This window comes from Equus przewalskii, chromosome 17 (assembly GCF_037783145.1).
Source record: "Equus przewalskii isolate Varuska chromosome 17, EquPr2, whole genome shotgun sequence".
Lineage (NCBI taxonomy): Eukaryota > Metazoa > Chordata > Mammalia > Perissodactyla > Equidae > Equus > Equus przewalskii.
The window spans coordinates 53,161,131-53,177,828 of record NC_091847.1 but is presented as its reverse complement, the minus strand read 5'-3'; the positions used below and the strand labels follow the sequence as shown (position 1 = coordinate 53,177,828).

At 35.9% G+C, this 16,698-nt stretch overlaps 1 protein-coding gene across 4 annotated transcripts in view; it reads left to right on the top strand.

Moving 5' to 3' along the window:
* The window catches only part of CHN1 (chimerin 1), a 192,052-nt gene that overhangs the window by 70,336 nt on the left and 105,018 nt on the right, over window positions 1-16,698 (top strand). Inside the window, exon 1 of one of the 4 annotated variants that reach the window (XM_070580253.1) lies at window positions 29-176. The exons of the other annotated variants lie outside the window; for them this stretch is intronic. Coding sequence (XP_070436354.1) covers window positions 145-176 — 32 coding nt within the window. The 5' untranslated portion in view covers window positions 29-144. Of the gene's footprint in view, window positions 1-28; window positions 177-16,698 lie in introns of those variants that run through there. 4 annotated transcript variants of the gene reach the window in all.

The following is a 16,698-nucleotide window of genomic DNA, read 5'->3' as shown; positions in this document are numbered from 1 at the left end:
GGCGTTTTGGCTGTTCCTAGCCTACAGCACAGGGCCCAGAAACCCTGCAGTAACATCGGGACAATAATACAATAGCGTGCTTATCCTTTGGGCTTACCTCCTGCCAGCCCTCTAACCTCATTTAATCTTCACAACAGCTCTAGGATGTATGTACTGTTGCCATCTCCACTTTACAGGTAAGGAAACAGAGGACCTAGAGGTTGAGTAACTTGGCCAACGTCATGCATTTAATAATTCGTGTAGCTAATATTCGAACCCAGACAATCTGGCTTCAGAATTTGCCCTTAATCACTCTCCGTTGCTGCCTCTAAAAGCTTGGAATAGTTATCAGTTGTCTTTCTTTGTTCATGCCCTCCTTTGTTCCTTTGTGTTTCCATTCATCCATTTAGAAAAGCCTTAAAGGTAGAGCGTGAAAGAGGTCAAAGAAATGGCGTTTCTTTTCACAGCGAAGCCACAGAGGGAGAATAGAAAGATGATGCTATTACTTAGGTCTCTAATATGACCATGTCTAACTTCTTCTCCAATCGCTTCTGCCTGTTTGGGTGAGCAGGGACTGCTCTTATTTCCAGATTTAATGTTAATCTGTCTGACAGAAAGAATGATGTAATTCAGTATTCTTTCATACTGAATTCTGGATCAATTGCATACTTGGAGAAGGAACTTGTTATAGGAGTTCACGGAAATTTGCTTTTTATGGCAAATTATAAAGTGTAAATCTGCCTCCAATTAAATAATTATATTGTTTTTGAGGTTTAAATTGTGGTTATAGGGAAAAAAGTCTGGGCTGGGAATTTAAATACCTATTCATTTTACCACTAAATGAACTAGAAGACTGATTTGGGGCAAATCACAGGATTTCTTGAAGTTAGTTTCTTCATCTTTCTGCTCCTAACATTTTATAATTCTGGGATTCTACAACACCACATTTCCAGATAGTCTGGTCATCTGAGTGTCTGGAGTAAACAAGCCTTGACGTCAAGGCCGGTGGACCAGAATAAGGGCAAAGGAGGTGGAGTGAGGGGAGAGACAGAAATCTGCCCGCACGCTCTTCCTTTCCCCTTTGTTGCTGGCACCCCTGCCTCCTCTGAGATCACGTAGTAAGTTACAAAACTGGGATTTGAACTCAGTTTTGCCTCAGTGCAAAATCCAGGTATTTTCCATTATATCATATTGCCTCTCCTAATGTGGCTGTCATGCAGTTTTCACTGAGTGACACCAGCAGACACCCTAGGGCCAAGGCTTTAGTTTGGAGAAAAGTAGCTCCCAAACCTCCCAAGCTCCTCCTCATTCCCACCCTCTCAGCCTCTCTTGTGCTACTCACGACTTTAAGTTTATGAGGACTTCCCATCCACTTTGGCCCAGGAAGTCCTAGAATAGAAATTGGAGAATAGGTGAACAGGAATGATGAGAGTGCTTTTAATTCATAGGTCTAGGGTAGCATGCAGCCTTCCTTTTCTTATTGAAAAATCATGATAAAATTGTTACGTGGAAAAGGAATGGTAGTGAGCAAAAGGGGTTGTAGTAGGGATAGGGAATTTGGGAACATGCATTGTGAGTAATTTTTATGCTGAAATATGATTTTCCTTGTTCTGAACTAGAGGTATGGCGGGAAAGTGTTAAGCAGAATATGAAATAGAAGTTATATTGACGCATCTGTGATTCTTGTTTGATACTCCCCATTTCAACTAAAGATCCTCCCAATTCATGTTAATTTTGTTATTTTTAACATAATGCATGATCCGTTGGGGGAAGCCGGTTTGATACCTTAAAGCCATCAATGTTCATTATGTGTTTACTGTGTTATCCAAGGAATAATTCCTAAAATTAGGAATAAGGTGCCTTGAACTCAAGTTTCTCCTTGGGTCCCTCAACCTCAGTATGTCCAAAACTGAACTCATCAGTTTCCCTCCCAAGTAGAGCATCTGTATTCCCTTTATGAGCTGGTGGCACTATTTTTTAGTCAGTCCACAGGACTGAAACCAAGACCTCATTTTTCTTTTTGCTCTCAGTTCTATTTTAAGATGTTTTATTTGTTTAGAGCCCCCATCTACATCATATCAAACACTATATCCCATATTAAATATGTATTTTTTGCTGTTAAGATTATGTTTTTTAAAAAATATAAATTGCTTTTGAAATTAACTTTAACTTTGTAGTTTTTCTTTTGTGTTTTGGAGCTGTGCTTTTGTTTTTTCATATCATACCTTTTCATAGCCTCTGGAAAGCCCAGGGTACTGACCTACGTTGTCTGATGGTCAGAGGACTTTTTCTTCTTGCTCATCTCACACAGCCAAACTCAACAATCTTTTATTTCTTAAGTATGTCTCAAGTTTTCCCGTTCTTTTCAACTTCAAGCTGCTTCCTGGACTAGTTCAGTAACTGTCTAAGAATCTCCCTGTATCCAACCTTCCCCTCTAATGGATCTTCCTCAGTGTCAGAAATGATCAATCTCAAAATCTGATACAGTGAGCAGCAGAAGTGTAATGTTGATGTTGAGTAGGGCACAAGGTTGAAAGAACACAGCCCCCTCCAGCACTGGCATGTCCCCTGAACTTGTGGGGGCCTACTCCTTCACTGAGGATCTTTGTGTATAATGTGAGGTGTTATTTAGGGGACCGTGTATTGTGTGTGTCCTGTAAAAGTACTAATTTTATGCCATCAGAAAAGAGATTCTCATTGTATGACATGGAAGGTCATCTGTGGGTGATATCTTTCTTTCCTCCTCAGCATCATCTTCTCCAGCACTGTATCTCAGCCTGAATTTCAGGCCAGGCCTTGTCTGGCTTTTCTGCCTTTGCTCATGTTGACCCCTTGGTTCAGGAAAAATGATTGTTAGTCAATGAAAGTTTTTTATACAATGGAGGCATACAGACAGGCATCCACGTGGTTGGAGTGTGTAGTTAAAGATAAGATGCTACCCCAGGCACTAGATTATGCCTCATGAAGCATGAAGTGTTTCATAGTGACTTGGGGATCTTCTGTATGTTGATTCTGACAACATTTGCCTTCGTTTAATGAGATAGTATGGCATGTATCAGTTATCAGTAACCAAAAATAAGAAGTTTGGTTGAAAGCATTTTTCTTTATGATTTTCATAGTTTTAGAACTAATTCTTTAAAAAAAGTTTGTAACTCATTCTATAATTTTTCTCACTAAAAGAAAAAATTATTAGGTTCAGTGTTGTACGTGTTAAGTGAGAAATGAGAAGGAATAGCACCAGTGCATGTTTGGTGGTATCCTTTTTATTAAATGTTAAGTATATCCAAAAGAATACTCATAAGAGATATAAAAATTATTAAATATCATGATAAATATCATGATAACTGTTAAGTGCCCTGCATGTATTTTAAGCAACAGCCATTGCCTTGGGCGTCTCCTGTGTCCTATAGATCCCTCCCCTATTCTGTCCTGCTTCCTTCTGGCCCTCACAGTGGCAAGCCTATCCTGATGATCATCTCCTTACTTTTCTCTATAGGTTTATAACATATGTTTTTATCACGACATACTATGCTGTTTTGATTTCATCATTTTTGAACTTTAAATAAATAGAACATATAGAATATACTCTTCAGGGTTTTTTTTGACTCAACGTTTTGTTCTTGAGATTTATCTTTGCTGTACAGCAAGGCTATAATTCATTCTTTTTCACTGCTATATAATAACCTAATAAGTATACTATAATTTGTTTATTCATCCTACTATTGATGGACATGTGGGTAGTCTCTAGTTTGGGGCTATTGAAAACAGTCCTGCTGTGTATAATAATCTTGGATGTGTCTCCTGGTGCATGTTAAGATTTTCTCTAGGATATTTACTTATATGTGAAATTGCTGCTTTTGCTTCATTAGATCTTTTGCTTTATTAACAATGACAGTTTTTTCCAAAGTAGTTGTGCCAATGTCTACTCCAGAACTGTGTATAAGAATTCCTGTTGTTTCTTTTTCGCTTTCACTTAATGCTGTCAGACTTTATGCCCTTCGATGGTGTCTGGTGATTAATTTGTGTATCTCTGATCCCTAATGAGATTGAGCATCTTTTCATGTTTATTGACTACTTTTATTTTCTCTTCTGTGAAGTGCCTATTCAGACCCTTTACCCTTTCTTCTGTTGGGTTCCATGGCTTTTTCTTGTGGATTCATAAAAGTCATTTGTTCTGGAGACTAGTCATTTGGTATATATGAATTGAAATATCTCCTCCAAGTTTGTGACTTGTACTTTATTTCCACTTATAGTGTTCTTAAGTTTTTAATTTTAGCTGAATATGTACTCCACTTTCCTTTAATGTAATTACTAATATTTTTTGGTTTAAAATACTACCTTATTATTTATTTTCTATTTGATCCTCCTGTTTCATGTTTCTTTTTCTTTGTTGACTTCTTTTGGACAAATCAATTTTATTTCATTTTTTCTCTTTATTAAGTCGAGTTATATGTTCTTTTACTGTTCTTTTAATGATTAAACTTGAGATTATAACACTTGTCCTTGGCTGATTTATATTTAATATAAATGGTTACTTTTAGCACTTTCCCAATAATACTAGAATCTTAGAAAACGTTCAACTCCATTTACCTCTTTCCTACCTTCTATGTTATAATTTTCAGATATTTTATTTCTACATGTCTTTAAAACCCCACATGACCTTATTGTCAGTATTTGTCTATATTTACTCATGTATTTGTCCCCTCCATGGTTCTTCATTCTTTCTTTTGATTTTGTGTTTCTCTTGGGATTGTGTTCCTTCTGCCTGAGAAACTCCTTTAGTATTTCTCTTACTGTAGGTTTATTCATGATAAATTATTTTCTGACTTTTCTAAAGTTTTTCCCTCTGAAATTCTAACTTCTTGCCTTTTATATCTCTGAACTTCAGTTTGGACAGTTTCTATTGACCTGTCGTCCAATCCGCTAGTCTGTATTCTGCTATTCTTGATATGCTGTAAATCCATTCATTGAGTTCCTAATTTCATATACTGTGTTATTTAGTTCCAGAAGTTTTGTTTCCTGTATTTTTAGATTCTAATTTTCTGATGAAATTTTCCATGTTTTCCTGCATTTCCTCTACCTTTCCCTATATATTCTTGAGCTGTTCCCTATATATTCTTGAGCACATCTTATTTTCCCATTTCCACCACTGCACCTAGTAAGAATCTAATGATGTCTGTCTATAAGTCTAATCACAACCCATTCAAAACCACTTTTTCACTATTTTTATATGAAAATTTTTAAGTTTTTTAATGGAATTGCTGTGAATGCAGAAAAGTTTTTAGTGACTCAACAAATTTGTGAATAAAATTTTGTTGCTAATAGCTGATTCCTCTTTCTGCCTTAACTAAAACGTGCAAATAGGTGGATCATAGCTGAACATTAGGATCTCACTATTATTCCTCCTTAGCATCCGTTTAACGTGGGGCACACTTGCTTGCACTTTATCCAAGAATTTTCTTGGAAATATTAAAAACACCTCTTTATATCAATGTTGCACATTTAAGGTGGCATCAGGACTCAAGTTATGCATTACTTTGACTAATTTTTGTGCTGTCAACATTGTTTGCCTTTGATATAAAATATCCTTTTTTCTTTTTCTCTTGTTCATTTTTACTGAGAAGAAAAATATAACCTTACATGTGTATTTTACTAAAACTAGAAAAGAAAGCTGAAATAAGAAACATTTAAAACACTGATGACTTAAACAGGAAAGCTTCCAGTGTAAAGTATAGGTTGAAAGAGAAGAGAAAGGTCAGAGAGAATAGGGAATTGAGATTTTAAAAATCTATCACAAAATATTTGCAATTTCTTACTCTCAGTGTTAGAACTTTGGAAATGAAGCTGTGGTATAAATTTTAGAGTCTGACAAACATGAGTTCTAGTTGCCTGACCTTATTATATATGTATTTAACCTCTCCAAGCTTTAGTTTCCTATTTGTGAAATGGAGATTGTAATTCCATTATTTCTCAGAAGAGACCTTTTAGAAGTCTGTAATTAGCAGCATCCCACTTTCAAGAATCAAATTCTCTATCAATTGAGATGTCTGCAGCTGCAAGTATTATCTAATATTAAAAATAAGAAAACTCTACTGACTTAAACTGTAAATTATGTATGGAAATATTTCACATAATGAGAAATTCAGAAATGCAATAGCATGGATGATCAGTGTCCCAGTGATGTTATTGAGGATTTGTGATCTTTCTGTTTCTGTTCATGCCCACTCATAGCGTCAGCTTCAGTCTGGGGCTGGTTTTCCTTGTGGTCAAAAGGTGGCTGCCGGGGGCTATCAGAGTTGTGTGCTTCCTTGTTTATGCCCAGCAAGAGAGTCTATGGGGACCTCTCCTCTCATGCAGTATACATCCTTCCCTCAGGTTGATCGGGCCAGTGCAGGTCTCCCTTTCCCACTCGTGGCCAATAACAGTCTGCAGGGTAATGCATGTACTGATTGCTTGTCTAACCAGCACCTGCTCCTAGAGCTGTGTGATGGGATCAGCTTCTTCCAGAAGATAAGGCTTTGGCAGGAAGTCTGGATGACCAAACAAAATCTGGTTTTCTTTTCTTGTTTTAAAAGAAAGAAGTTTTGAGTGAAGAGGAAAAATGGATTCCAGTTACATAGTACAGCATAGTAGGTATTCGTTAAAGTCATTTCCTTATTAGTGAACATCAGTCCATGATGCAATTCTTCAAATCTTTCATGCCTGATCAACCTATTATTAAAGTGGTATATCCAGTTTTAGCTTTGGTAAATAGTAAGAAAATCAGATATGAGTTCCGAAGAAAGATGTAGGTGAGGCCAGGCACCAAGTTTTGTAAATTCTATTTTGATGATGTTCTTTTGTCCATAATATTCTTAAAATTTGATTTAAAATATTTTCCAAACTGACTTGAAAATAATTTAATATTTTAAAGGTGATATGGAAAACCTAATTATGTTAATAATTTTAGTACAGTAAAATCCGTAGTACTTTTAACTAATATATACCTTAAACTATCCCTGGTGTATCACTAATATGTGTCAAGGCCTTTCATGGAAATCAGGGGCTTGGTGTTCATTGTTAAATTAGGTAATTAACATAATCTTCCAGATAACTGCATCATCAAAAATAGCGCCATTTATTGGGCTTTTGTATTCTGCCAAGTAGTATCCAAATGGGTCAAGAAAGAAGACATTTTAGCTGCCTCTTAAATGTAGACTAGAAGTTTGCTGGGTGGAGGGATAGGATGTGATGAGAAACGAGCATTTTGGTAAGAAGACATAGCCAAGGAAGGAATATATAGAACAGCATGGAACATTTGGTCTATGGCGAGCTTCTGAGGCTTGGGGGTGCAGGAAGTTTTAGCTATAAGTGTGCCAGGAAAGCCTGGTATTTTATGCTTAAGAATTTGGACTTCATCTCTAGGAAATGGGAGTCACTGAATACTTTTAATAGAAGAGAGTTATGGTTACATTTGTAATTTAGAAAGATCATTATGGGAGCAATAAGAATAATGAGTGGAAAGGGTTGTGGGAACTAAGTTTTATCAGAATTATTTAGATAATTAATTTAGTAAGCAGTTTTCCTTTGGCTAGGGAGAACTTATCTTTAAACGGATTTCTAGATATCTTATTGATTTAAAGGGCTCCCTTTGAGGAGAAATGTTAACTCCAAATTTGGCAACTCAAGAGACATTTCTGTTGAGTCTGACTCATTTTAGCTTCTCTAAATTGAGAGAGCGCAAGATGACATATGTGCAAGAGTCTTGATAATCCCCAAATTCTGTATCTGGATATTCCGGGACAGATTTCGACATATTCCAGGGAATGCTTTTTACCCACAGTGTGTGGCACTTCCTGTTGATTTTATGCTGACCATCAAGATAAGAATTATTTGGAAGAATTTTAGATAATGGAAAACAAATGAGAATTTAAAAACTAAGAAAGCATAATGTTTAGACATATTTATTGAATTTTCTTTAAAAAATATATCATATTTCTTACTTTATAAATTCCAAAATAGCGCCTGTGTTAATCTGAAAATAAAGTTGACTATACAGGACAGTATGTATAGTATCATACTACTCAAGTATATATCTGTTGGGCATGTATTTAAGTAGAGAGAGGTCTGAAAGAATGATCACTGCATGTTCATAGTCTTCATCTCTGAGTGATGAACTTGATGATTTTTACTTCTCTGTACCTTTCTGAGTTGCCTGGTTATTATTATTATTATTATTAATTTTTTTTACAATGCATGTATATCTTTTTAACAATCAGACCAAAAAAATTCAGTAGGGCTGTTTTCATTTTGAGAAGAATCAAAGACCGTAGCTGCAACCTTGGGTCAAAGTGGAAGATAATACCTCCTAAATCTCTGAAGATTTGACTCTAAATGGAATGTGTCATCTTATTTAAATAATTGGTGAGAAGAAGAATTGGTCAGCCCGGGGGGCAACAGAAAGGGAAGTCACCTCAGAGGCCAATGTTCTAGAGTCCAGGGTCTGTGGAAGGAGGAGTCTTGGCCAGCATGGGCAGTGTCATCTCTAGTATGGCGATGAATACCAGGAATCATGTGTCTCCCTGCCATTAAACGTCATCACTTGGATTTCTTTCCTGCCGTACTTCTCAGAGCCTGTGAGTATTGTTCATAGAACTATACTGCATTTCCTAAACTCATTTGATCATGAGACCCTCTTTTCATGGAATCTCTCAGTGGAGCACATTTTGAGAACTATTCCCGTAAATGTTTGATTTACTCAGTTCTTCTTGCTCTGGAACTCAAGCTCACCAAGCAACCTTCTGATTAATGGCTTCCCGTGTGGTCTGTCTACAGGGAGAGGAAACTGAAAATATATAGGCTGAGTGTTAAGAGCCTTTGAGTTATTTCTCATTTTCAGTTAACAAATTAGAATTAAATGCTAGGAGTAGAGGAGGGTAAAGAAGGAAGAAAATCTACCAGGTTTCTTCTCTTTGGTAAGTTCAGAAAGACACCTTCCCCATTTTTTTTTTCACTTCCCTTTTTGATAAATGAACCTAAAGGACTTCTTGCTAAAGTATTAAATTGATAGGCAAAAAAATTTAAGGGCTAATTGCTTCACCAATTTATCTGTTTTCTGATATTTTTCCTGGACCAAAAAGGATTTATCTCCTATACAAAGAGTGTTCTGAAACATTTACCTGTGGCAACCAAGCACTGTTTCTATGTTTTTAAAAATGGCAGCCTTTTTTCTAACTTCATTTGCAAGGTTAGCTTTTGCATGTTATTGTATCTTACTTTTTTTTTTGAAACCTTTTTCCTTTTTGTAGTTATAAATAACACACCAAGTCACCCATTTAAAGTGTACAATTCAATGGTTTTTAGTGCATTCACAAAGTTATGCAACATAATCAATTTTAGAATGTTGTGTCACCCTAAAAAGAAACTCCATACCCATTTGCAGTTGCTTCTCATTTCTCCCTAACCCTCCCAGCCCCAGGGTACCATTAACCTACTTTTGTCTCTGTAGATTTATACATCCTGGATATTTGATATTAATGGAATCATAGATAATAGGTGTTCTTTTGTGATTGGCTTCTTTCCCTTGGTATATTTTCAAGGTTTGTCTATATTGTTGCATGTATCACTACTTTATTCTTTTTATTAATGAATAATATTTGAATAATGTTCCAGTGTTTGGATATATACCACATTTTGCTTATCCATGCATCAGTTGATGGACATTTGAGTTGTTTCCACTTTTTGGGTATGATAAATAATGCTGCTATAAATAATGCTATTATAAATAATTCTGTGTACAAGTTTTTCTGTGGACATGTTTTTATTTCTCTTGGGTATATATCTAGGAGTGAAGTATGCTGGATCATATTGTAACTCTATGTTTAACATTTTGAGGAACTGCCAATTTTTTTTCCGAAGTGCTTTTACCATTTTACAATCCCACCAGCAATGTACAAGGGTTCCAAGTTCTCATCTCCTCACCAACACGTGTTATTGTGTCTTTGATTTAAACAGTGGGTGTGGCATCCTAGTGGGATGTGGCACCTATTGAAAATTACGATGTTATATGGTACACTGAGCTAAATGCACAAGGCTGATCATGGCCAGATGTGACCGGCCCAAGGGCTTCAGCAGCATCAGACCTTGGAGGCCTCGGAAGGGCTGGATGGGTTTGATGTCTTGTAACCTCTCTTCCTGGCATACAGGCTGGAAAACTCAGTTTCATCAAAATAAGCCCATGTGGTAGATACTATATTTTCTGCATTTTAGACATAAGAAAACTGAGGATAAAAGCAAAGAAACAGAGAATATAACTTTTTAAAAATAACATTAAAAAATAATAACAAACCGTGCAGCACTTTATATAAGTTGGCATGGGATGTGGCACAAGAGTGAACTCTTGGCTTTTAAATCAATGAGTTTTTAATAATTAAGATTTTTAAGTTACCAACACATGACTATTTTTATAAAGTGGGATAAACTTTTGTCTAAAGCCTTTAAGGATGAGATTTGCTCCAACTAATTCTCAAAGGTCAACTTTTCACCCCCCACCAGAAAGAGAAGCCAAAATAAATCTATTTAAAGTTTAAAAATTTAAACTACAATTCCATTGTAAAATCATTTGATGACCATTCGTACTTATAAAAATAATTTTATAGTAGGTTTGGATAACTTATCAAAGAAAAACAGCAATAATCATCTATAAAAATAATAGCATATTTGCATCCATATAATTTATTATATCTCTATTATGATTATGGAAACAACACGTGGATGTGGTAAAAAAAAAACTTTTCGAATAAGAGGAGTGTATATAATGATAAATTACATTACTTTCCCACCACATACTTCTAGTTCCACTTCCTAGAGATAATACCCTTCATAATTATTTGTCTATCCCCTCAGAAATTCGTCATGCATAAAATATACATATATTTTTATGGCATATATGTATATTATATTCTAAGTGACAATTGTTAGGGGTTGGCTAACCGTAACAGCAAAGGTGATCTCTTGTCTTTGCAGAGATTTGCCCTATTATCTCCCTGGTTATGTAGTTCTGTGATAAACAGCTAGTGTGACAAAAGCCATCAATACCTTGTTTAATTTTAGCTGATGGTTGGTAGTTTGAGAACACGTTGAGCCAGATTCTGTGAGCTTAGCTTCAGTGCCGGTGAGGGGGTTGATGATTGGTGACAGAATGGACAACAAGATAATGAAATGGGGCTCCTCTGTATTATGTAAATGCAACTGTGATTTAATTTATTGTGGCTTTGAGTTTAGAATGGTAATAAGATTCTATTAAGCAAGGAATTCCTGTGAGAATCTTATTTAATATTTACAGCTCTGAAGACTTAATGTGAAGAAACTATTGCCACTGTATTAGAAAATGATAAAATGCATTGAAGTAAGAAAATGCAATTTTGCTAATGATTGAAAAGAACCAACAATTTTTAATTGAATCTCAGGACATTGAGAAGGTTGACTTACAAAGTGAAGTCAGCCAAAGAATTCCTGGATAAAATCAGAGAATTATAGTGAATGTTGGTAAAGGGGCTTTCACATTTTTAAAATACAAAAATTGGTTGGAAGCTTTTTTCACATTTAGGAGGAAGGATCAAAAGGAACTGGGAAAGGATTATGCTGCTGGTAGGCGTTGACTGCAGTGTACTGTGTGTTCCTTTGATCTCATAGCTCATGATAGGTTTAGTTAGTTACCATGGTTTCATTTCATTTCCTGCAAACCTTCTTGTTGTGCTATTTGGAAAAAGTGGAAAATAACGTTCTGCAGAATAATTTTTCAAAACTGTTTTTCTGCTTTTCTTAGTTAAGATTATGAATCACTTTTGGGGAAAAGTTATATATATCTTGGATATAGGAGTAGGTGATAACACACATGACCACAATAGAATTTAGCAGTCCTGCAACATCAGAAAATTTATAATAACATAATTTACTTAAAAATGTAGTAAGATGTTATCAATGCCATAAGCTTTTTAAAATATATTGGTATAATAATTCCAGTTTACATGAAGGACGCTCGGGTCAAGAATGCTTTAATAAAACAAACTATAGAAAGTAATTGATAAGGCACGATAGGATGTGGGTAGTTTCATAGGACAACCCTTACTTGAAAAAAATAGATATATTCCTGAAAATGGGTTGCAAATTGCACCACATTGTATATGCACGAGAGTATATAGCTGTTTAAAGAGATTATTTAGTTTTTTTCTAACACATGTACAATACAGAAAACATTAAAAAGGTAGAAGAGCAGAAAGGAAAGCAAAAACTCACCTCCAATCCTACTGTGCAGAGATCATCTCTGTGAAAATTGTAGTGTGTGAAATTCTAGTGCTTTCCTGGATTAAACAAAAATGGTTTCATACCAAGTACACTATTCTATGGTATACTTTTTCAATTAACTGTACATCCTGAACGTTTTCTATATCAGGAAATATGTGAGAGTATGCTATTTGAATTAATTCTTCATAAGGTCAAGTTTCACCTCCCAATCTTTTTAAACTCTGATTTTCACTTATTATATTTCCTTATTTAAATTTAGATCCATCGTAAACTTTTGTTTCTTTTTGACACGTGCACTAGAAACTATGTAAAATGCAGATAAGCAGGAAAAGAAAAATATTGCCTGTAGTCTCGCTGCCCCCAAAATAAATAGTTTTGGCATTTTTCAAAGGCATTTTTTGTTATTATTGCTTTGTTTTTAAAAACTTGTAATGATACTCTTCTGGGTGGAAGAGTGAACGAGATGGTCAAGATGCCTGGCCTTATGGAGTTTATCAGGTAGTGAGAGGGTTAGACTTGAATGAAATTATCCCGCAAATACCAAGTTAAAAACTGAGGCAAGTGCCATGGAGGGAAAGCGCAGGGTGCTATGACTGTAAAAGGAGACTCTGATCGAAATCCAAGGAATTGCAGTCAGGGAAGGCCATTCTGAGAAAGTCAAGTCTGATTTGAGAACTGAAGGATGTGTGAGATGAACTAAGGGAAGAGAGTGAGAAGGCGGGGGAGAGAGCCACCCAAGCAGAAGGACCAGCCAGCAGGTGCCATGGCTCTATGCCGAAGCGAGCCAGGTGCCAGGTGCATTTCTACACTGAAGGCAGGATGTGGCTGGGGGCAAAGAGTAAGCTGGAGAGTGAGGCATCGGATGGGGCTGCACGACCTGCTTCCTGAAGGCCATGTTAAGGACTTTGCTCTTTATCCTAAGAGCCATGGGGGAGCCATGGCCAAGTTTTAAGCTGGGTTGTGATATGACCCAAGTTTGAATTTCTTTTTGTTTCAGTAGGAAAAACAGCCAAAGGGGAGCAATGATGAATGCACACAAGAAAGTTACTTGTTACATTTTCTCTTAGTGTCCTGTTCATGTCCTTGCCCACTAAATTATTTATGTATTATGTATACAGCCATTTATTATATTTACTTGGCATGCTTTCTCTATTTTTGTTGGTTTTGATGTACAAATATTTTAATTTTACATGGTTACGCTTTCTTTGAATCTTTTTCTTAACGATTTAGTCCATTCTTCTTTAGGCTGGAAAGCACCACCTCCACAAGAGATTTGATAGTTATGTTGGCTCTTTTCTAGATTTTATGATGTATTTTTCACAGTTAACCTTTTAATCCCCCACTAATGTATTTTGATATCATATGAGGTAAGTATTTCACAAACTGTATTCTATGGAATACTTTTTTCAAGATATTAATGGGCATCACAGAAGTAAGGTAAAATAAATGTAGGAATTGTTGCACACTGTATCCCCGTCCTAGAGGCTTTTTTAAAAGATTCTGAGAAATCTTACAGTGAAACAAAACAAACACACATGTACACACAGAAACCAGCAGTTTGTTCAACTTGCTATAAGTGTTTCCCTAACTGTTTGTCCGCAGATAGGACTTACTGACATCTCCTAGAAAACCACAGGACATAATTCTAAGTCAGTGTTTGCTAATTGCTAACCAGTGATTCACATTCAGGCTAAGTAGTCTCTCCGTTCCCAGTTGTTGGGGGTTATTCTTAACATCATACTGCTATTGACTGTATGGTGGAATCTGACAAGCTTCTCAAAATTGAAGTTACTTTCTTTTCCTATCCCTAAGCCTTAATCAGAAAGACGTGGTTGGCCATGTAGATCAGGCATTGGCAAACTTTTCCTGGAAAGGATACAATAGCAAATACTAAAAGCTTTGCAAACCAATTGAGAGTATTATGTTATGTAGGCACTTATGTAGCCATTTAACTATTTAAATATATAAAATCCATTTTTAGCTCATTGACCGTACAAAAACAGGCAGTGGCCTGGATTTGGCTCACGAGCTATAGCTTGCTGACCCCTGACATAGACCACTGTCTGTGTTACTCCTAGTACCTTTGGAAATCTTTGACCTCCTTGTGCGTTCTAGAGTTGACACACATATATATACTGGGTCATGGCCACAGGGACAAGATGTTTACAGGATGTAATGTTTTTGCTTTCATTTTGCTTTTGTTGTTCAAATATAATTCTGTTATTTTTATCAGTGATTTTTTAAACTTACCTATACTATGATTCTTTCTAATTTGTATATGCCATGTCTGTCCTCTTCTGAGGGCCCCAGCTTTTCAGTTACCAAAGTTTTTCTGCTGCTAGGCCTCCTACAGCACTTTTTCATTCAAGAAGATCCTACTGGCTTAAATGCACATTTAAAAGGCAATGGGGAAGGTGGCAATGCATTGTGGGAGCCTAGGAGGCAAAAGAGTGTGTCCCACTGGCAGACCAGTAAGTTTAAAGCTCTGTAATTCCCAGGAGATTTTTCTGGGAATTTTCCAAGCAAGTCCAATCCACAGCAAAATAAATTATGCTTTTGAGTTTTACTATATCATTATAACAGACAAACAAAAGTATATTTTGGAGTGGTAATACCCAGGTAATGGGAAATATTTTAGGGACTTCCTGTTTGCACATTTTTTTTCTTCTTTGCCCTTATTTATTTATTGTCGTAGAATTCTTAAGACAAGACTAGCTGATGGCAGCTGTTGGGAGAAAGTTATTTATAGTATCACTTTTTAAAAATTTTATATTATCCTCAGAAAGACATGACCTCATACAAGAAAATCTCCAAATAACATAAGCAAAAGTAGGCTATCTTTGCATGAGGAATGAGAATTGGGATTAGGTTTGACTACAAGTAACTAAATAAGAAATGACAATTCTTAATAGAAAATAGGTCTTTATTCTTCTCCCACATTCAAGAAATCTGGAGGTATTTCAAGGCTGGGTGGCCCTCCACAAGGTGAGAGATCCAGATTGCCCTTATGTTGTTGCTTTCCTGTAAGTGACTTGCAGGTTTATCTCATGGTGGCTGCTGGAACGCCAGACTTTCTATCCACATTCCAGCTAAGAAGAAGACCGAAGGGGTGAAGATCTGAACTGCTTTCATTTAATTCTCTTTGACTGCTCCTGCTCCTACCAGCAAAGCAAGGGAAGCTGAGAAGCGTAGTCTCCAGTTAGGGACCCGTGCTCACACCTGAAAATCAGGGTCTGTTATGGAGGAAGCACAGAGGGGTGGATGTTGGGAGACTCCCAGCAATCTCTGTTGCAGAAGCAAAAGACGGCTTTGTCACGTTTTGCCTTATTTAGATGCAGGTTATTCATTTTGGGAAATACTAAAAGCTGATTCTTCTTTCATTTTTTTCCCTTTTTCCCACATACCTCTTTTTATTGATAGTCCCAGAAGAAAACAGATGTGGTCACTCAGAGGAGTCTGTTCTGGCTTGGTTGTCAGAGCTATTCTGTTTAGCAAGCTTTCGGTTCCATTGTAGTTACTTTTGTGTTTTTATCAAGTTGTGCATTTCTTTGTTTGCAAAATAAAAGTATGTACATATATGTGTAGCTCAACTAGCCTCTAGATAGGTCGATGAAACTTTTCATTGCTTTTGTGGACTAGTGTGGCAGAGGAGGAATACATTTATTCCATGAAGCTGAACTTTGGGATTGTTTTCATCTTTTTTTTATTATCCTGCCAGTAAACTAACATGTCTTAGAAATGTCTGAAAAAATGTGTATTTATGTATATGTATATCTCTTTCATACACACACAGATTTCTCTCTCTGAATATAATTTTGTCATGATCCTTAGGCAAATATCAATCTTTTGTCATTTATACTGCCAGCTGTTCAAGGATAGGCTTCTGCTGTCTCAAAATTCAAAAGAATGAATGCATTTTCTCTCAGATTATAATGTATAAAATAATAAAAATGCAGTAAGTATACGAGTGTTTAAGATATTGATTATTTCAGGAAAAATCACCTTTCCATTCTCTAAATTTCGGTGGATTTCAGAAACTTGGACATCCATTTTGAATAAGAAACAGCATGAGGTTCCAAATAATTATCCAGCTTTTTCTAGTCAGATTTTGCCAGAACACACAGATTTCAGAATTTTGGAACACACCAATTTTAGAATTTGCCAGAATATATCAATAGAAAAATGGGAAAAGAAATTCTCTTTTTTTGCTTCCCTCCTCCCTCCCCTACTTTTCATATTTATTTATAAGCCATTTCACTAAAGTATATATATGATTTGAATATTGATATGGCATTTATAATGTAGATAAAAGTATAATTTATGTCATTATATGATAGGTGTATATTATATGTATGGTTGATGACATACATTAAAATTTAACTAGTTGAGTCTGACATTTGACCAACAAATACGAATTTTGAAGATTTATTGATA